Raw genomic sequence first — 22,608 nt, 5'->3', positions numbered from 1 at the left:
GAGGGAAAAGGAAAAAAGACAGCTTCTTTATACCAAAAGGAAGTGAAAGTGAAGTCACTCAGTCGTGTCAGACTCTTTCCGACCCCATGGACTGTAGCCCACCAGGCTCCTCCGTCCACGGGATTTTCCAGGCAAGAGTACTGGAGTGGGGTGCCATTTCCTTCTCCAGTAGATCATCTCAACCCAGGGATCAAATCTGGGTCTCCTGCATTGCAGCCAGACGCTTAACTATCTGAGCCACTAGGGAAGCTCTCTTTCTACCAAACATACCCTTATAATACATAGATTCTTAACCTTGCTTCAACATCATTGTCAAGACACTTAACCAACCTTTATTCACAATTAAAAAGAAAGTAAAAAGGATGCAATGTCCCCAAATCACCTTATTCACAGTCACAGCATAATCATTAGTTATTAAGTCAAATACTGAAACCTACAGACTGCAGTCAAACTACTATGGATGAGCTAGGTAGAGAACCCATCTATTCTGCAAATACAATGAAAATAACATTATGCTTCTTTCACAGAATCCTGAATTTTTTGTATTTTACATAGTGCTGATCTTAGCATCTTTCTATTCCAAAAACCTGTGTTGTGATCTATTGCACAAGAACAAAATACTCCCAAGTCTAAACACCTCATCATTGAGAAAGTTTCTTCTACTTTCTGCAAAGATATCTTGATTGACAAATATCAAATTTGCCCTAGCTAATGAACTTCTTGGTTATAATAACTTCCTGCTAGCTGACAAAAAATTTCAGAGCTTGGCCAAAGCAAGATGAGCTTGCATTTCATTGGATGCCTTTAACATCCACATGAATGATGCTGATTTCTTTTCTTATCTCCCCCATGATATAGTAAGGAGGAGCAGTGTCACTGGGTTGGTCCAGAAATGAAGAAAATGAAATGGTAATTCTGATTTTCCACTCTTTTTTTAAGAACGTCACTCAGCTTGATGGGTCTAGACTTTCTCATCTGCTACATGGACCCCAAGAAAGCAGTGGTCCAAATCTAAATATCTGACACCAGCCTATCACTTTTTCCTCCTGAAACAATAACAAGTATCAGTGAATGATCCTGGCATGGTCTCCTGCAAAGCCAAGAAGCAGCCTCAATGTCTTTACCACTGTTTTCCAGGTCCTTTGTCTCCAAAGTACACCCTGAAAGTGTGAATAGAATCCCCTACGTTAGGGATGTTGTGTTAGAATTTCTATTTAGAGTTATTTTATCTTCAAAAATGTTAAATAAACTCAACATAGCTCATGCTTAATATACAAATGGACACTGGCACCTTTGGCCAGTATCAGATGACCAGTGTCACATGCGAAACTTGAAGTTTCCAAAGCAGACGACCATGGAAAAAGAGCTGACGAGCCATCTCACTGTCATGATCACTCAGAATATTACTGTTTACATTTGCTCATCTCAATGGATTTATGGGTTTCATAACCTGGTTTTAACAAAGCCCAGCTGAGATTCCTGCCAATAAACATCAGATTTAAGATATAAAAAGAATGCACACACAAAAAAGAGGCAGAGCTGATACATCCCCTTCTGTCATAGAATCTTTTGTACCTCATTCTGGGGTGAAAACTGATTAACTGATTAGATGTGAAAGATCAGTGAAACAATACTGAAGTCATCAAAGCCTTCTGAAATTTGGTTTTGCATTTAGTATAATTAAAGAAAGAAAGTGAAAGTATTAGTTGTTCAGTCTTATCTGACTCTTTGCGACCCCAGGGACTGTAGCCCACCAGGCTCCTCTGTCCATGAGATTTCCTAGGCAAGAATACCGGAGTGGGTTGCCATTTCCTCCTCCAGAGGATTTTCCCAACCTAGGGATCAAACCCACGTCTACTACTTGGCAGGAAGATCCTTTACCACCAAGCCACCAAACCCACTGGAGTTGTTCCCTAACCCCCAAAGTTCCCTGTAAGCCAGGCCCCTTGGAGGATGTGGCTGTAAAGAAGAGAAAAAGAATTAAAGGATTTTAGGTCACTTTGGAATGAGAATGAGGAAGAGAGAGCAGAGAAGGGACTAGGACACAAGCAAGGTGAGCTCTGGATGAACTGGCAAGTGATCCAAGAGAAGAGTAAACTCCTGCTTCGTACCATACCATGAACAGTACAGCAAGAGACACAGATTCGGTCTGTGGGTCAAATCCCCTGGAGAAGGGAATGGCAACCTACTCCAGTATTCCTGCCTGTAAAATCCCACAGACAGAGAAGGCTGGTGGGCCTCAGCCCATGGGATCGCAGAGTCGGACACGATCAAGCACACATACAACAAAACAAACGAACAGACTAACAGTAAGATGTCTCTATGATAGCAGACAGCACCTTTCCTGCCCACCACATACTATAGCTACAGCTAGATGGTGACAATTGAGATTTCTAACACTGCTCGTAAGTGTCACAAAAACAAGTTTTAAAGACAACGGAGTCATCCATCAATGGTGGGGGGGGGGAACTTCATTTCAGTAGGATCATTAGCTCACAAGGTAGCTTTCCTGTTTCCCAGGATGATAAACTTCATTTATCCCCATTACTTCCTGAGTAAATTATTTTATAATTCCTGGATTTGGCTCATGAAGATGACTGGTGACTCATAAACGCCAATCTGACTAATGCCTCACTTAGAGAACTCAGTATGCACGGAAGCCTAGACATCATTTCTCCTGCCAAGAAATGAATGTATAATATTTTCAGTAAAAACAAAGAAATGAACAGCCAGCACACCAAGGAACACAACTGCACCTGCTGTCACAGCGGTTTTTATAATTTACTTGCTGGTAATTGGGAGTTGAAATACTCAGAGATGTAATAAGAAATAGCTGTTCCTATTTTAGAGTACAGTTTATGACCTTTCTATAATTCGGGTAATTTATTGCCACTTTAACATCTTTACCTCATTTGCCACAATTTTGTCTGTAGTTCGTTGACCTTTCCATTCAAATCAAGGGGAGCTGTATTTGAATAACAATGCTACTTTATTTATACAGCCCTGCTCTTGGGAAAAGTTCAAAGCACTTTATAAATATCTCTTTAAACCTAAAAGTAAGCTAAGAATCACCCTTTCTATTTTAGATAAAAATATAAAATAAGGAAAGTTTAAACAGTGAAACTTAGTAATTTAGAGAGGGTTTAACAATTCAGAGAGAATTTCGAGATAAAGATGGCGGGAGGCCCTGAATATTTATATCATCTCCAAACTCCACAAAATTGATCATAATGAACATTTTTAAGTCATAAGAACAAAATGAATGGGAGAGAATAAAATAAGATACCAGAGGTTCCAGCAAGATTTAAAAACTTTAGAAAACCCAGGGAGCCTATACATCGTTTGGAGCCTATACATCCTTCCAAGCAAGTTTTATAAAACTGATATTTTCTTCTAATCTTCCTATATTATTTCTTATTTCTCAAATGGTTCCAAAACTAAGAGAGGAAATAGAAATTTTACTTAAGTAAAACAGTCTCCAAATTGAAAAGAAATAGGAATCTCCAAATTGTAAAGACCCACCACCTTTCAATTAAATGATTTGGGGGGTGGAAATTTTACACCAAGACACAGAAGACAGCGAAATAAATGGACAGTGCCTTCACAATCTAAATCTGAAATTATTTCTAATTTATGTTTCTATGTCCAAATTTTCCAAAAGGTGACGGCAGAATAAAAAAATTCAGACATACAAAGCACATGATTTTTATTTCTTAATATGTGCTCTAGAAAAGCAAAGGTATCATTGCTTAAAAACAGGGGAGAAAACAGAAGCGTATCTGCCACAGGAGAGAGAAGTCCCAGATTTACAGCAAGAAGACTGCTCAGAGACAAATAGTCTAGTCTGATGCAGGACAAAGGACTCTGGGTGAGACTCCCAGGAGAAGATGAAAAAGATTTACAGAACCTCTATAATTACTAGCTGAGTAACATATTGATAAGTATATGCCAAATCTGACACAGTATATTCGGCAAAAATTAGGTATAAATGTATATCAAATTATGTGTGTACGCTCAGGTGCGTCCTACTCTGGGTGACCCCATAGCCTGTGGTCGGCCAGGTTCCTCTGTCTATGGGATTTCTCAGGTAAGAATACTGCAGACGGTTACCATTTCCTCCTCCAGAGGATCTTCCTGACCCAGGGATCAAACCCACCACTCCTATGTCTCCTGCATTGGCAGGTGGATTCTTTACCACTGGGCCACTTGGGAAGCCCATATCAAACTATGCTAACTCTAAACTTGTAAATTTTTAATTCAAAGAAAAACGAGCAAAAAATAAATAGATGTATATGTACAACTGAATCACTTTGCTGTAACCTGAAACTAACACAACTGTACTTCAGTATAAGATTTTTGTTAATGTATTAAATACAATCAGGGTATAATGATGGGTGTTTTAGTTATTATGCACCTATTTGAATAAACTAAAATTTCAGAAGCAATTATATTAGGAAAATGAAGGAAGGAAAGTGGGTTGGTTATTAGAGCCTAAATGTTTCCCTTCCTGAACAGACAGAAGATATCTAAAATGGGTGAAAACATAGTATGTAAAATATGAAGGTAAATATAAGAACAAACTGCTGAAATAATTATCATTTTCCTTTAAGCAGGACTAGGGTGTGAGGGAAGGATAAAGAAGGCAGTTAAAAATATTTGATGTCCGATTTTCATCGTTACCTAAGGTTTTATCTACATAGATAATGCTTTGATAAAAATTTTTAATTTAAGGCAAAAAAATCACTTACAAAGAAATTTCAGGCTTTATGAGATTATATTCACAGTCTATATAGTCTGGGTGGTAGTTAAGTCACCAAGTCGTGTCTGACTCTTGTGACCCCATGGACTGTAGCCCATTAGGCTCCTTTGTCCAAGGGATTTCCCGGGCAAGAATACTGAAGTGGGTAGCCATTTCCTTCTCCAGGGGATCTTCCCGACCAAGGGATCAAACTCAGATCTGCTGCACTGGAAGTGGATTCTTTACCACTGAGCCACCAGGGAAGCCCTATATAGTCTAATGCTTCCTTGTTTAATGCTCATTTTTCATTTAACAAACAATCAATTAAACTAACTCTAGAGTATCAGGTTGACTATTGCTGTAACATTTCATTTCTTCATTAGAGACACCTTGAATGTAAAAGGTGAATAAAACACTAGGGGAAAAATGTATATAAATATATATAAAGATGAGAACATCTTTTAAACATTAACTTTTTTTCCATTTCTTTTTATTAGTTGGAGGCTAATTAAACATTAACTACTTATACTTGAGCATTATATTTCTATAAAGTAGATTTTACTTTTGAAATTATCATAACCTTGCAACCATCTCTAACAAGTAGTACAACTCTGCTGGAAAGAAACCATAAAGCATAATATTAATGCGTTTTTGCCAACTTAATTGGTTTTCTGTGTGGTGCTTCTGTATTTTGCCTTAAGAGATGAAGTCTACCACAGAAGAACTATATTTTATCCACAGAATTAATCCAAGGAAACATGCAGAATAATTAAAATGTTTTCTGAATAAATGAACCCTATATTCACATAATGATTAAGCTAAATTTTCGGAACTAAACCAACAAATCGTTTCAAAGACAAACCATCTAATGAGGAAACCATGAGGGAAAAAATAACTTCATAACAAGATACTTCTCTCAGACACACACATTATACTGATGATAGCTTCTGAATTGTTTTCAAAATTATCCTTAAAGCTTTGTTGGGAATGGAGAGAAAACACTGCTCTCACTCCCAGTGGCAGAATCATGGACTTTTTTTTTTAACAAACAACATTTAACATACTCACAACACTGAACCATAACAAATTACAAATGCTCACAAGTTTCTGTAAAAAATCTGATTTCATTTAAATGTTAAGACATCTCTTCTTTTTCAGAAATATTGATTAAGGAAGTAAAAACGTCAAAGAAGTGTGGCCCAATATAGGAGTAACTCTCTTCATCTATTTTTTAACTAGCTTTCTGAATTTCAATGAATGAGTCTTCTTAGGCCCATGAGAGAATAAAGTTAACCTAAACAACTTATAACTTTGAGGATTAAATTTTTGCTTGTAAGTTCTTACACTTCTAAAATTCCCCATTTAGAAGGGAGGAATCTATAGTGGTGCTAGTGATTAAGAATCCACCTGCCAATGCAGGAGAGGCAAGAGACATGGGTTTGATACCTGGGTTGGGAAGATCCCCTAGAGTAGGAAATGACAACCCACTCCAGTATTCTTGCCTGGAAAATTCCACAGAGGTGCCCGGTGGGCTACAGTCCATGTGGCCACAAAGATTCGAACATGACTGAGTGCCTGAGCACACACAGAGATATTTAGGTCCTAATCTCTAGAACCTATAAATGTTACTTTAAAAGGAAAAAGAGTCTTTGCAGATTTGAATACATTAAGAATCTTGAAATGAGGGGGGTGATCCTGGATTGTCTTGTGGGTCTTACTTCTGACCATATGTCTTTATAAGGTAGAGGGAGGTTTGATACAGGCAGAAGAGAAGGCAGTGTTGCCATGGAGGCAGAGACTGGAGTGATGTGGCCACAAGCCAAGTAATGCTTGTTGCCATCATAAATTGGAAGAGGCAAGGAGTGGATTTTCCCGGAGAGCCTCCAGAGGGAGCAAGGAATTGCTAACACAGTGGTTTCTGCCCCGTGATGCTGACTGTGGACTTCTGACCTCCGGAACTGTGAAGAATAAATTTCTGCAGTTTCAGGTACTAAGGTTGCTACCCAGCAGCTCTGAGGAAACCAAGCACTCCATCCTTGCAAATGCATATGAGTAGGACTTACAATTATTATGCCAAACACACCAGACTAGTCTGCCACCGGAGAATTCACACGTTAGATGGGAAAATGTCACTTACCCTGAAGCTAAGGAAATTCTGACTTGGGCAAAGAGAAAAACTAATGTCTAAGTTGGTGACTTAGAGCGAACTCTTTTCCAAATGCTCCAAGGAGAATGGAGTTGCTTAAAGATAATTTTCCAGGTGACCTTCTCACCCAATTAATTACTTTTATTTAATTGTTTAAGTAAATAAATTAACTTTAAATTGTTAAAATAATTAATTACTTTAATAATTGCACTTAAAAACTAATAACAAAAGCAATATTTATTCATCACTGAAAATTTATAAAATGCAAAAAATAAGAAAATCAAAATTTTACCTATACTCTGACTATCCGGGGATCATTTCTGTTCATATTTTAATGTGATCCTTCTATTATGAATATTTGAATATCATTATTTTATTTTTACTTTATTTTACTAAAATAGGATCTAAAAACAATTTGCAACCAGCTTTTTAAATTCATTTAATAAATTATGAGCATTTTTCTCATCAGGACAATTTCTACAAAAATTTTTTAATGACCACATGTTTTACATAGTATTGTAGAGCAAAAATATTATAATTTCTTTCATGTAGATTATTTTCCCATTTTTCACTAATGCATCTCTGCTGATTTCCCAAGTTTTTAAAGGCAAGAAGTAAAGTAGGCAGTAACATTACAAATTCAGACATATAGGAAGATACCATCTTTGACATTAAACAAAGGTTAAGCCGCAATGTCAAATCTGGTTCCCTAGAGTAAAACGGTCATTTTCAGCCACAGCTCTCACTGTGTAAGGCAGCAGGAAATAAATAGTTTGAAGGTATAAGGATCCCCAGAGAAGCCCTTAATGGGACAAATCAATCATGGGAAAGAAGAACCTCATAAAGAAGTCTACCGTTCTACTCAACAGGCATTCATGCAGAACGATAATCTATATCCTCAACCTTTCATTAGCACAAATAAAGACACTTTCTAGGACGAAAAGATTTTAGTCACCATATAACAGAAGTGAGCTCATGAAGGATGGAGAACTTTGTTGAAGTCACCACAGTTGTCACTGGGAAGACCAAAGTACAGAATTCAAAGTCATAAGTTGGGACTTGCGGTCAAAAAGTTTACGTTAAAACCATAAATGAAATATCCCTCCATGCTAAGTATCACAGCATAAGTAGCCTGTATCTTGAACATATGTAGAGAGACCAACCCTAAAACAACATACAGGGGCTTCAGCTGTTACCAGAGTTATATCCATTTTTCTTTCTGATGTATCTGAGAGCTGAACAAGGTGGTGAGGAGAGTACCTGCGAGGTGTGTGCAGGATGAAGTGAGGAAAAGGCTGAAGAGGAGTCAGTACCTGGCGGGGAGGACAGCATCCTCTTGTGTTCCTGGTGCTCCTTTGGTGCTCCTTTCCCAGTGATTCCTCTTTCTCTCCCGCATCCTTAAACTGCGTGATTATATAACAGTCCCTACTCATTGGATGCTTGTGAAGATGAAATGTGTTAATCATGAAAAGCACTCTGAACAGTGCTTGGTCCACCCAGTCATCCTCAATGTGTTATTATTGTTACTGGTGCTTATATATTTAATCCAGTCTAAGGTAGCTGTTGTTTTTCATGTTTTAAAAACCCAAAAGATGAACATGTATTAGTGTCAATGGCATCATACAATGATTAGTGGCAGCATTTTTCTGTTTTGGTGGTATAACTGGTAGTGTCTTAGATTCAATGAATTCAGCATGAGACCCTCTCCTGCACATTTCATGCTGAGAGGTATGAATAGTGGATTTAAGCCCTAAAGAGTGTGTGCATAAAGACGGGAACACCATATCAGATTCTGCCAAAGAAAAGTCATTGAATAAATAAATCTCTTCAGTCAGAAAAAGAAACCAAGCATGATGATGTGTATAAATTTGTATTTCTGCATGCCTGTCTCACTCCTTCCTCTTCTCCCATCCCCATTCTCTGTAACGACATCCTCTAGTCATCCATGAAGCTCCAAACCCATTTAACACAGCACTCTTTGGGTGTTGCTACTGGGGGTCCCACAGATATCTCAAATTCCATAAGCTTGAACCCATGATCACTTCTGAAATCCTGACTCTCTTTCTCTTTTCTAACATTGACTAATGGACGGCCAAAATTAGAAACCTGGACTAAAAAGGGGGATGTGGAGTTTCTGCAGCGAATGAAAACACCCTCCCCACCAGTAAGATGAAAGCCTCTCAGTGCAGAAGGCCAAACCACGTGGCAGCTGATGGCCATTTATGACTGCTGGCGAGAGGAGTGCAAGAGAGTAGCCTGTACTCACACCGAGGCTCATCCTACCTACAAAGAAACATCCTCCATTAGAAACCAAGGAAATAAAACGGGCTGGAACATGGAGGAAAAAGCAGCCTTTACTCGGTAGCCTGAGGACTCTGCCTTTATCATCAACCACCACCAACCCTCCCACAGAGTACATGTGTCTCCTTGCAGGTCATTAAGCTTAGGCAACTTTTTGCAGTGGACACTTTTGTTCCCGCTCTAGCATCTCCTGCCTTCTTCCTTTCTTCTGGAACTTGCAGATTCAAAAGCAAATCAACGTCAATGAATCAAGTCAATTCGGATTACATCTCCTGTTATTTCAGCATGAAGAATCCAATACCATTGTTTTTCTTTGTGTCCCTATGAGTACACAGAACATCATGAGGCTGTGCAATATATTCTTATGGATGAAGGAAAAAATGAGAGAAGAAAATAAGGAAGAAAAGAAGGGAGGAGGGGAGAAGGAAGGGAGGGAAGGAGAAAGTCAGAAAATTTACAAATCAACAAGAGTAGAAATCACAGAAAAATAAAAGCTTGTTGATACAAACCAACAAACTGTAACCTCCTATCAACTTTTACCCTTCTCCATTTGGAGACACAAGCAGAAGCAACTGAGCTTTGATTTGTTTACAGGGAACTATGAGAAAGAATGAAGAAAAAATAAATTAGACTTAGATAACATCCATTCTGAATATGCAGGGAAAAAACCCATAAAGACCAAGGGCCCGATTCTCACTTCATATATCACTATTCTTTATTTTATTTGAATTCTACCTTCGTCTCTCAATCAGAAACTTATTTTGCAGAAAGAAAGTCTGTATAATTGACATATTTAGGTTCCCACATCCAAAATGACCTATACCAAAAAAGGGCTACAAAATGCATTTGATGAGGATAATAATATAATCAATGTTTTTCCCTTCTGTTAATGTGTAAAGTGAGAAAACATGACTATATTTCTAGTGAAATACATAGCTGATCCAATAAATACAAAATCTGTGTAGAAAGTAGATACATATGATGCTAATTTTAAATATATTTAAATTCAAGTTAGGGGAGGAGCCTGGAGGGCTACAGCCCACGGGGTCACAAAGAGTTGGACAAAACCAAGCAACTTAGCCCAGCACAGCACAGGATAGGGTAAGCAGGACAGCTCGAGGCCACTTCTCAACCTGACCATTTCACAAGTGCACAAAATGGCAGGAGTTGAGGAAGTTGAGGACTTCCTGCCATGCCTTCAGTTCAGAAACTCTCCTCCCTGTCCCATGAAACTTATAAATCAATCACATTCTTTCTTAGAGCCAAAGGACTACCACTGACACTCCAGAACACAGAACTCTAAGAGAGTAAAGTAAAAACAGTCATGGTTTATGAATCACTAATTCCTTCCTGGAGACTAGTTTGTTTCTGCTCTCATAATTGAGAAGATGTCAAGAATGAGGCCAAGTGCCTCATTCAGGAGGAGGCAAGATTTGGAAAATAAAGCATCACCTGGAGAGCAGATCCAGGTGATATGTTGGCAGGGCCTATGGTGAAGAATAAAGGGATGGGGCAGCTGGACAGCTACCAAACTGCAGAATGAAGTCAAGGGTGCCCTCAGCATCAACAACAGGGGATGGAAAGCTAGGGAGTACAAAGAAACACACGCTCAACCACCTCTGTTCACCAGCAACTCCCAAAGGTCACATGTGGCCAAGAAGAGCATCCTCTCGAGAGACCATCCCTCAAGACCTTGGCTCCTTCCCGAGATGCTGAGGGGGTATAGAATAACACAACCAGGTAAATCCAGAATAAAGGCAGACACTGCATTCATGCTCAGTCTCTTCAGTCATTTCTGACTCTTTGCTACCCTATCGGAGGCTGCCCACCAAGCGCCTCTGTCCATGGGATTCTCCAGGCAAGAATACTGGAGTGGGTTGCCATGCCCTCCCTCCAGGGGATCTTCCCCACCCAGGGATCGAACCCACGTCTCCTAAGTCTCCTGCATTGCATGTGGATTCTTTACCCACTGAGCGGCCTGGAAAACCCAAAGGCAGACAGACCAGACCCAAACAGGAGCCCTATGTAAATAACTTGTAATTTTCCTGCTTGTCCTTCTTGCATCTTTTCCCATATATCTTCTCTTGGTATTTCTCTTCCATGCTATTTCCTTTCTTAGAAATGACCACCAATCACATACTTTACAAAACATTTTAATAAAAGATAAATGTTATTAGATGTGCTAAACTGCCCCCATTCCCCCGCATCTCCCACCTCCCCACTGCATCTCCATTCACTCAGTTGCTGTGATCACACCCTTCTCTGTGGTTCAGGTCTTCAAGCTCAAAGCACAAGCACGTTCAATCACCACTTTCATGTAAATTACACGGTCTATTCTAAAGTGCAGGCTCCTGCTTCCCACCAGTAAGCTGAGAGCCCAAATCAAACGCTTTGGAAAGATGGCTCAGAAATCTACCATCCGGGGGTTTCTGACATACTCATGAGTATTGGAAGCACTCGCAATTTATTCAGGCATTCATCTTATTCCTTCTGCTTGACTATAAATTGCTTTGTGTAATTTAATAATTTAAATGTGTGTGTGAGTGCTCAGTCATTCAGTCGCGCCTGACTCTTTGTGACCCCAAGGACTGTAGTCCACCAGGCTCCTCTGTCCGTGGGATTTTCCAGGCAATAATGCTGGTGTGGGCTGACATTCCCTCCGCCAGGGAATCTTCCTGGACCCAGGGATCAGGAAGGCAGATTGGCAGGTGGATTCTTTACCCCTGAGCCACCTACTCACTCACAATACCAACTCTGACTCCTTTCTCCACAATTCCATGCACACAGTAGGTTTCCGATGACTATTAATTAAATAAATGTTTGCTAACAAGCCAAAGCCAGCTAGGATCCTACTGTTTAGACAGGCGAAGGCAGGCAAGATAAGCCATTGTCTCCACTGCAAAATCAGACACAAGTATCTGACACTCGGAACAGCTCCAACAAGCATCCTAATGGTATGCAGCGGATCGTACAGTTAAATAACTCCACTCCAAAAAGAAAAAAAAAAAGTGGCAGCAAGGGAGGAGAATACACAAAGACCCAGCTGCCCGCAACATGAATAGCCTGGCAGGGTCATCCCGCCAAGGACCCACGGAGAATACAGATCAGAGGGAAATGGGAAATCTGAGAAGAGCCAGGGCCTTGACCTCGCTCACCAGAATCCATTTGCAACTCCCCTTTCCTTTGCTTCCTCCTGCCTCTGTCCCTCCCCAAACCTAAAGTTATGCAGGCATAACTTGAGAGCTGTGAGGCAAAAAGAACCAGCACTGTGTGGAGGAAGGAAGGTCCCCCGAAGCCGGCTCTGCAGCTGGGCCCCGGCTACATTGTGCTCATTATGCCTGGCAGGCCGGAGCCCGGGACGGAGATCCCTCTGCAGCTGGCATTTTGGGAGCTAAGTAGTGGCAAGAATCTGAGAGGAAACACTACACTTTGTTCCTGGGGATGATCTGAAAAAAAAAGGGGGTGGGGGGCGGTCTGAAGATTTTAAACCAAAATTTCAAGGCTCAAAAATCTAACTTTGTTTTGTTGTTTTGGAACCAAAGACTATGACTCTGAACACAAAGGTGACATTGTCCCTGAGAATGAAAGGCTGAGACTCCAGTATATTTGCAGCTAAAATTTAAATATGTAAAGTGGATTTGAGTGCACAGTCTAAAGAAGGATACATTAGAGGTTTTCATCCTTGAAACAGAATAGAAAAGCTGGAAAGTACCTCAAGAGGTGTTGGCCCAGATGCCCGATTCTAGGATTATGATTATCTGCACCTGGAATCTCCTCTTCAAGATTTCTAGGGCTGGAGAGGTCATAAATTTTTTATAGCCCAGTGGAACGTGGTTTTCACCTTGAATGCATAAGTTCTTCCCTGCATTCAGCTGAAATCATTGCTGACTTCTCTTTGTCTAAATAGCCCTATAGACCAATGCCTGGGCGACTCTCACTCTCTTTGACATGCTCTTCTCAATTCCTTCTATGTCTTGTTCAACATTCCTCTAGAGGTAAAATAAATGAACATGATCTAAAGCAATGCATAGAGAGAAAAATTACCCCGTGAATCTGGAATCCTATATTTCTTATTAGAAATGTTATATTACCTTAGCAAATATTCCTCCTTCTCCCTCCCCCCACCACACACACACACACACACACCCATCCCTCTTTTGTATCTGGGACTGCATTGCTAGGCCTTTTTATTCTGTAGCTGCATTTCCCCTCCCATTTAAACATGCCCTGCAGACTTTACCAAACTACTCCTTATACTTGTTCCTACTGATTTCATCATGCTTTTGAGGGACCACTGTCCCCTCCCTAACAGGAACAGAATTCAAAAAGACTTCAGGAAATCTCCAAAGGAAATATAACCTAATTTGATTTCTTATCACTTTACAATTTAATGAGTAGTTTTAAAATTCCTTCACATCATCAATTCACCAAAAGGACTGCATACAGGGGGACCAAAGGCAATTTTGTGGGGCCGCTCTCCTCTGCTGAAGCAGAGCCACTGGCCACTGCTTTTGAAAAGCTAGATGCTCACCTTAGCAGAGTTAGCGTTTAATTTTTTTTTTCCCCCAAATGGAGTCATTTAACTCGTTTGCCTGAATCCCTCTGCTACTTCTCCCTAGAAATTAAAACCAAATCTAAACTCCTGGCCATAGTATCAAAGCTCCCTATACCTGGACCCCCACTGGACTCCACTACAAACCACAACTTTCTGACCTTCCCACGTTCACCGGCCCACTCTTTTCTGTCTAAAATGCACAAGACCAGGGACGTAGCTCTCTTGCTCCCTCTGCCTAACAGATACTTCCACAAGTTCTTCACAGGCTGACACTCTCATCTGCCAGTGTTTGTTCGTCTGTACTTTTCCCTCTCTCTTCCCCCAAGGAACAGTTAAGCCCATAAAGATGCTGGGGTTGGGTAGGGGCTCTGGCCCTCACCATCGCCACTGCCACTGAGCGCATCCAGGGTATTTGTGCGATGAATGGACATGTGTGAGGTTTTGTGCAAATACCAACATTCAGGCTTGCTCCAATCTGACCACAACTATGCAAGCACTGGGGAGGGGACAGAAATATTCTGGTGAGAAAGATCAATGGATCTTTGCTTCCCTAACCCAGAAAGCAATAAGGGAAAGAGTGTACTACGAGGTTTTAAAAGAAATCCACAAGCAAACATGCATTTTCCTGCCCCTTCATTTACTTTCAGGACTCAAAACAAGTTTCTGATGACAAAATATGCATGGGACATATTTTCTTTGTTACCTCTAAAGCGATGACTATATTCATCAACACATGTAAAAAAAGAATACTATGTGAGAAAGAAGCCAAAAACTTACCAAAATTATGTCTTTCATTTCTAGTTCTCTTTCCAAGTCAGCATTATGGTTTACATAAATGAAAAACACTTTTTAAATGGATTCTGAGGCATGAATACTAGAATAAATTTTAAGAGCTACAGCAAAATGAAAATGCAAATTTACCCCCAAAGGATTCAGAGAGTACAACTACTGAGAAACTTGTTTTGCTCTTTGGTCTTTAAGATATATCTTATTCAGATTGCAAATACAAAGGGAGGAATTATCTTTAAGGACATAATTTTTCTTGTCAAGCCCAACGTTCCACAGGGCTACAGAAAATATGGGGCAGTTACTATTTCATTCACACATGGTAAAACTCATGTCTTTAGTGTGTACCACCATATGATGAAGAGTGTTATATCATCAAGAAACATAAAGCGGGGTATAAATTCATACCACCATCACTCACTGAGCTTATTCTGGTAGCCGTTTGACATCTTCACTCTTTACAAAAGTTATCACTATGACACAAGTGCCTTAAGCTATGCATCCTCTTGTCTGTCCCACCAACAGGTTCCCTGCTGGCCATGAGCCTCCTACCTTGCAGCCACTCTGAGTCCTGGTCTTCATCAGGGGCGTGGTCGTGCACAGCTCGATGGCCTCTGGCTCATGGAAGATGACTGCTGGCAGAGGTTCCTTTTTCAGTGTTAGGACATTCAACTTAGACTTCAGCATGGTCTGAAAGTGCTGAAAAGCAGGAAAAAACAAAAAGGCCAAACCGAGTGAAATCATTTGGAATTGTACAAGGCGCCATTGCACAGCAAACTCAGGAGCAAACTTTTTATGTTACTAATTCTATTTTTACTAGGGCAGGCCAAACGGTTTGAGTAAAATGAAAGAAAAAATCTGTCAGGATACTACCAAAATGGAACTATGGGAGACAGCCAATACCCACTCCTATGCCATGAAAACATGGGGCAGTGGTAGCCTCGCCAGAACTTTGTTCTTAGAGGTTCTTCCAAAATGATATGTATGGATGAGATTCTAGATATGTAATCCATGCTAAAATCAGCTAAATAAATGAAGATGTTACAGGAGCTATTTGAAGGAAAGTTTAGAGATAATGAAAAAGAACTGATGAAAAACACACACGCTTGACTTTTGTTGTCTGCCTTTTCCATTTGTGTCATGCCTTGGCTGTAGAACTTTAGAAAACTAGCTGCTTCTCAACAGACCATTTTATCTCTAAGTAAACATCTAGTCTACATTCAATTCTTATTGGCACTAACTTTGAAATATGCCCAGAATCTAACCACATTTAATCACTATTGTTTTTCTATATGTACAGTTCAGGCACCATCTTTGTTTCGTCTATTATAGCAGCTTCCAACCTAGTCCTGCCACTTCCAACATTGCCACACAGCAGCCTAAGGGAATCCTTCTAAAATCTAATCAGCTGCCACCCTTCTGCCACAAGATTCCCAAGTCTTCCCCTCTTCTCATAAAAAAATTATAAGTCCTTACTTTGGCCTTCAAGCCTACGCATGCTTCAGGAACCCAAAGAAGCTCTAATCTCATTTCCTACCCATTATCCTCTCATTTACTTGGGCCCAGTAAATGATGAATGACAAATTCATGTTAATAATTTGAAAGTTAATTTTTCTTTAAACTTATAACACCATTAAACAGCAAGCTTAAAAAAAAAAAAACCACCATAATTATTACAAAGAGAGATTCATGGAAGAAAAGGAAAAAAGCTTATTTTTAGTACTTTTAATGGCACTTTTTTCTACTTTTTGAATGAAGGACATTGATTTTCATTTTGCACTGGGCCCCACAGATTATGTAGCTAAGCTTGGTACACATAAATCCTCATAACTATTTCCTTCCCCTGCTTTATTATTATCACTACTTATCATCACTATGAAATGTGTTTTATTACCATCTACTAGACTACTACTACTACCATCTACTATTATTCTATCACCATCCACTAGAATATAAGCACCATATAAGTAGAAACTGTTTTAATTAATGAAGTCTCCCAAGTACCTAAAACATCAACTGAAATACCACAGATGTCCCACAAGTATGTGTGGAAGGTAACTCAGACAATAAAATGAAAAAAAAAAACCACAGCTCAAATATAAAAATAATGATATCTACCAAGGATCATGGAATATACCAGCTCACAACTTCATCCAACTTGACATTTCTGAACATGTTATGGACTGTGAAATAAACATGGGACTGAAAGAAATGAATACACAAATTGTTGCTATTGTTACTTAGTTGTTAAGCCACATCTGACTCTTTTTGCAACCCCATGTACTGTAGCCCACCAGGCTCCTCTGTGGGATTTCCCAGGCAAGAATACTGGAGAGGGTTGCCATTTCCTTCCCCAGGGGATCTTCCTGACCCAGGGATCAAATCCACATCTCCTGTATTAGCAGGCAGATTCTTTACCACTGAGGCACCAGGGAAGCCTGAATACACAAGTACATTCACCTAAATATAAATTGCCAAAAACATTTCCCATACAATTCAATATAAAAGAAGTGGAAGTTTTAGAATCTGTATCAGGACAAGGCCGTCATTTTAAAATGGAAAAGAGACTTTCACTCAATTTTCCCAAGGAGTACTGATGTATAGTTTTTTAAATGTAAGGATGTCTTCCTGATAACTGCATAAATTGCAAGTCTTTGTATTAAGCTGAAGTTTCCATCTTTGCTCCTAATTGATTCCCAACCAATAGAGGGTATGGATTTGGGGTTGCAAGGTGGTCTGGGAAGAGAAACACAGATCACTGGGAGTGACAGCTTTAGTTGGTTTGCCTCTGTGGACAACTAACTGGAGCCACAGAATGAAGACTAAAGGGAGAGGGGCTCAGAATACGGGATAATGAGCAAGTGGGGACACTCCACCCTGGCCGCCATTTTGCTGGGGCTCCATGAAAGATACATGAAGCTGCAGCTCAACTCAGCTTGACTTCTGCCACACAGGAAGTCCTGAAGATGACACCAATGGCCCTATTCTTATGAGGGTTGGACAACCACAGTGCCCAGAAGTTCTGAGACTATCTTTCTTTCCCCACTGTCATTACTGTCAGAACCAATGGTTCAATCACTAGGCACAAGAGAGACTGGAAGTCACAGTTACATGTGTATCCCCCTTGATTACTTGCCTGGGAGCCAAGCAGAGGAAACAAACACTTAAAAAAAAAAAAAAAAAGAAAGAAAATTTCAAATGTGAAAAGAAAAATAATGGAGCTCAAATTCCAAATGCAACACAATGTTGTTGTATAACCTCCACCATCTACTTTTACTTAATACTCCCACTCAGCCAGCACTGTGAGAGGCATAGCTGGAACAGAAATAAAATGAGAACCTCTTCTTAAAAGGTTTTGCACAATCAGTAGAGACTGTTAAATCAAATGACAACTACAATTCTACATGAGAAGTTTCTTAGAAGAGCTAAAGGAAAAGGCTAAGACAATATTTGAAAGTAAAATAGAGAAAATGATTCCCTTTTTTTTTTGAAAAGTGGTTTTTCTACCTTGATGGCATTGTCCTTTTTGTCCACTGTGAAAGGATGAAGGTAAAGAGAGAAATAAAATCTGGATTACATGATGAATCATTGAGTCTACCACTTTTACAGAAAATTAACATTTGTATATAACTCTGAGTCTGTCTTGTAAACTTTCATCTGTAGAAGTGTGATAGCTAAAGATGCCTCTGATAAGAACACTCTTCTGCCCCTCCCTTGGGAAAAACTCCACAAGTATATGCTGCTTTGTGAAATGGGGCTGCCAATCACAGTTCCCCACCCCCTAACATTGGGAAAGAATATATAACACAGGTTGACTATCTGAGTACCCCATGTCCCTGGCCAAAGGCACTGGTTAAGAGGAAACTCAAGACTGGCTGAACAGAATCTTCTGGAAGGTTGATATGTAGGACTGCTAACCTGGAGTAAAGAGTCCAGAGCTGCAGCTGACCTTCTTTCCCCCCAAGGTCAGTCTGTGAATGATAATACCACACAGAGACAAGGAAAACTCAGAAATGGAGAGTCACAGACTTGACAAGGTTGAGCCCCTGGATCCAGCTGCATCTAGGTGCAGATCTAGTGATGGACTTACTGACAGTGTAAACCAATACACTGCCTTTTATGCTTATGTGAGCTTGAGTTATGTGTCTGATCCCCAGAACTCAAGAGTCTCAGCAATAAAAGTTACTTTTGAATAAAAAATCATCTGCAAAAATAAAAAGGAGATACAAAAATTTAAAAAGGACTTCACAAATGTTAATCTGCATAAATGAATAGCAACATTATCTCTTAAAAAATAGTGAATCTTGCAGTTAGTTATTTGAATAGGCTGAGCCTTAATGATCAAGCACCAATAACAATCCAAAGAAGGTATTATAGTCCTCAGGTCATTCATGTCTAAGATAAAGCCCTTTGAGCTGCCAAAATAACATAATCCCAACTATCAAGAGACAGTGAAATACTGTGAGTACAGTGATACCCAGTTCTTGTTGAGTAGCCAAGACTCATGTGCCATCACTAGCTCTGGTAGAACTGCATGACCTTGTACCTCCTGAGCCTCAATTTTCTCATTTTTTAACTTTAAAATGCTTGTTATAAGTCAAATGTGATATCACTTGTTCTTTGCATAGACAAACAAGTGTAATAAAGATAATGCAACCTCAAATAACATAATCCAGTAGCATCATAAAAAGGCAACACAAGAGCAATCTAATAGAGTAGTTCAGAAAAGCTATGGCTCCCAATGATGGATGCACAAGGTTCCATAAAGAAAATGTGTTATTCATCCTTAAAGAAGGGAAGTGAATAGTGCTGTAGAAAATTAGGGCACTGCCCAGGACAAATTCAACAAAGCTCTGCTTTCTACATTTGGTGCTTTATGTGGGATCCTAAAATAGAGCCTCTAAATCAAGCCCCATTATGCAGATGGGGTAATCGCCATGCCCTGTATAATTTTACAGTTGGTGCTTCCTACTCCTATTCAGACATTAATCTCTGGCAGTTTAGCAGGCAAGGATTTACATATTTTACCAATTCAAATCCAGTGTATCTCACCTTTGTATTGACTCTGTATCTAAAACACAAAACTTCTTTGGAAGGCAAATCCTGCCTTTTCATTTTTCTAAGATAACTGGAACACTATCTTCACTCAAATTAGAGGGAAGACATTAAAGGTTTTAATCCCTGGTTCATCTTTGCACTTTGAAGGCTGACTACAATGGTCAGTTTTAACTTGCAAATTACTGACTCAGTAATGCCCTAATCAAGCTTCAAAAATATTGCAAACGTTCTCAAGAGAACCACAAGGAACAAGTGAGTGAATGGAATTAACGGAAAAACTCAATAAACCAAACAAATGTTAATTTGTACAAGTATACAAAAATCAGTAGGGCTTTGACATTCCACACATAATCACATTTCATCATTTCATTTTAATACTTTAGGGTTCTGTAAGAATTATTGGAACTCATTTGTAGTGTCCTTACACTTTATACCACTTGTCTCAAAAAAAACAAAAAAAGTGTAGCCAGGTCCCACATATGAATTATGGAAAAAGTGAGATAATCTTTTGCATCCTTTAATAAAGATCTAATAATCTTTTACTTATTTTTAATGTATATTCTTAGATTTCTGCTTTTAAATATTTATTCTAGCACTTTCACCAAAAAAAAGCAAGAAAAATATTTTGCTAGATAAATAGCAAATAATTTGTTAGACGATTAAGAGTAATAATATGAGTGAATAAAAGATAATTTTACTTAAATTCAACTTTCATTTAAACACATTTTAGCACAAAGGTCTTGTTCATCTTTTATTTTTTAAAGTAAAGCAGGATTGGATAATCTCATCAAATATAATGGGCATACACAAAATTGTTTTACTTCAAGAATTAATTTTTAATGCGATTTGTGTTAATCTGGTATTTTAAGAAAAAAAGACATACATCAATTTGGCATGAACTTTCTCGCTGCAGATTTTCCTGGTGACTGCCATATTCAAAAAATGTTACAGCTTAAAGGCCTCCATCCCGATATTCATAAATTTGTCTGTCTCTATTAAAGTGATAGCTATTATTAAACTAACTGAAAATACTCATGTTCACACACCCATATTTATTCATGCAGTTTTTAATTATGGAAGCATTTCTTTTACACATCACAGATTTTCTCACGAGATTATGTGGGAGAAACAAAAATAACTTCATGCTCCAGAGTATGAGGAAAGTCCCCAAAGCTTATAAAAGACTTAACTCAGGGGAGTGTGTGTATGTGTATTCACTTATTTACTTTGTTATTGATCTGAAATACATACACACAAATACACATGTGCTGTATCCCTAGCTTAAGTAGTTTCTGCAATTTTCTAAACTATTTTTCTATATGTAAACAGTTAAACAATTTACTGTTGAACACAGGTTGCAAGCTCACAGCCCGAAGGCATGTTTGGCCTATAAATAAGCTTTATTTGATTCACAGACTGTTTTATGATTAAAATTTGAAGTAGTATTCAAAAATTGAGCTATATATGATGAAAATTTGCATTTCCACTTCTCTTAAAAGATCAGAAGATCAACAAAAGCAACTTGCATTCCCTCAGGGCAACAATTAGCTCCAGCTGGTTGTTGCAAATACTCTTATTTACTGAAGCATTTTTCCTCTACAATTCACCATGTCCCCTCTTCCCCCAATATCAGCTTTCTCTGCTATACTAAATACCCGTGACTATGCCTTACCAACTTCACTCCTACATTTGACTTGTGTGTGTGTGCTCAGTCGTGTCTGACTCTTTGCGACCCCATGGACTGTAACCTGCCAGGCTTCTCTGTCCACGGAGTTTTCCAGGCAAAAATACTGGAGTGGGTTGCCATTTCCTACTCCAGGACATTTGACTTGCTTGACGGTTATAGACATTTGAATTTGCAAACCCTGATGGAAAAATGACAAATGCTAGAAGCACAGAACAAAAATTCCACCCACTCAAGAAAAAAATTCAAATATAGCTGAATTAACTCTTCCCTAGTAGCTCAGACAGTAAAGCATCTGCCTGCAATGCAGGAGACCTGAGTTCGATCCCTGGGTCGGGAAGAACCCCTGGAGAAGGAAATGGCAACCCACTCCAGTATCCTTGCCTGGAAAACCCCATGGACAGAAGAGCCTGGAAGCCTGTACAGACCATGGGGTCACAGAGAGTCGGACATGACTGAGTGACTAACACACACACACATACTTAAATTAGGAATACTGAACTAACAGAATGTCAGTATGTGATAGAGAGAAGTAATGACTCATAAATGAGTCAAACTATCTGTCTGTGACATAAACAGATGGAGAGATATCCCATGTCCCTGGGTAGGAAGAATCAATATTGTGAAAATGACTATACTACCAAATGCAATCTACAGATTCAATGTAATCCCTATCAAATTGCCAATGGCATTTTTCATAGAATTAGAACAAAAAATTTCACAATTCATATGAAAACACAAAAGACCCTGAATAGCCAAATCAGTTTTGAGAAAGAAGAATGCAGCTGGTGGAATCAACCTTCCTAACTTCAGACTATACTTTAAAGTTACAGTCATTAAGATAGAATGGTGCTGGCACAAAAACAGAAATATAGACCAATGGAACAAGATAGAGAGCCCAGAGATAAACCCACGTACCTATGGGTACCTTGTTTTTGACAAAGGAGGCAAGAATATACAATGGGGCCTCTTATACAAAGATAGCCTCCTTAATAAGTGGTTCTGGGAAAACTGAATAGCTACATGCAAAAGAATTAAATTAGAACACTTCCTAATGCCATATACAAAGATAAACTCAAAATGGATTAAAGACCTAAATGTAAGACCAGAAACTATAAAACTCTTACAGGAAAACATAGACAGAACACTCAATGACATAAATCAAAGCAAGATCCTCTACAACCCACCTGCTAGAAAAATGGAAATAACAACAAAAATAAACAAGGGGGACCTAATCAAACTTAAAAGCTTTTGCACAACAAAGGAAACTACAAACAAGTGAAAAGACAACCGTCAGAATGGGAGAAAATAATAGCAAATGAAACAACTGACAAAGAATT

At 39.1% G+C, this 22,608-nt stretch overlaps 1 protein-coding gene across 2 annotated transcripts in view; it reads right to left on the bottom strand.

The window, feature by feature from the left end:
• PID1 (phosphotyrosine interaction domain containing 1) overlaps window positions 1–22,608 on the bottom strand; it is a 250,664-nt gene that overhangs the window by 120,923 nt on the left and 107,133 nt on the right. For both annotated transcript variants that reach the window (XM_043444902.1, XM_043444903.1), the window contains exon 2: window positions 15,079–15,225. In XM_043444902.1, the coding sequence (XP_043300837.1) occupies window positions 15,079–15,225 (147 nt within the window). The remainder of the gene's footprint in view (window positions 1–15,078; window positions 15,226–22,608) is intronic.

The sequence above is a fragment of the Cervus canadensis genome, chromosome 24, assembly GCF_019320065.1.
Source record: "Cervus canadensis isolate Bull #8, Minnesota chromosome 24, ASM1932006v1, whole genome shotgun sequence".
In the NCBI taxonomy this organism is placed as follows: domain Eukaryota; kingdom Metazoa; phylum Chordata; class Mammalia; order Artiodactyla; family Cervidae; genus Cervus; species Cervus canadensis.
The sequence above is the reverse complement of the archived record's forward strand: the minus strand, read 5'-3'. Positions and strand labels throughout refer to the sequence as shown.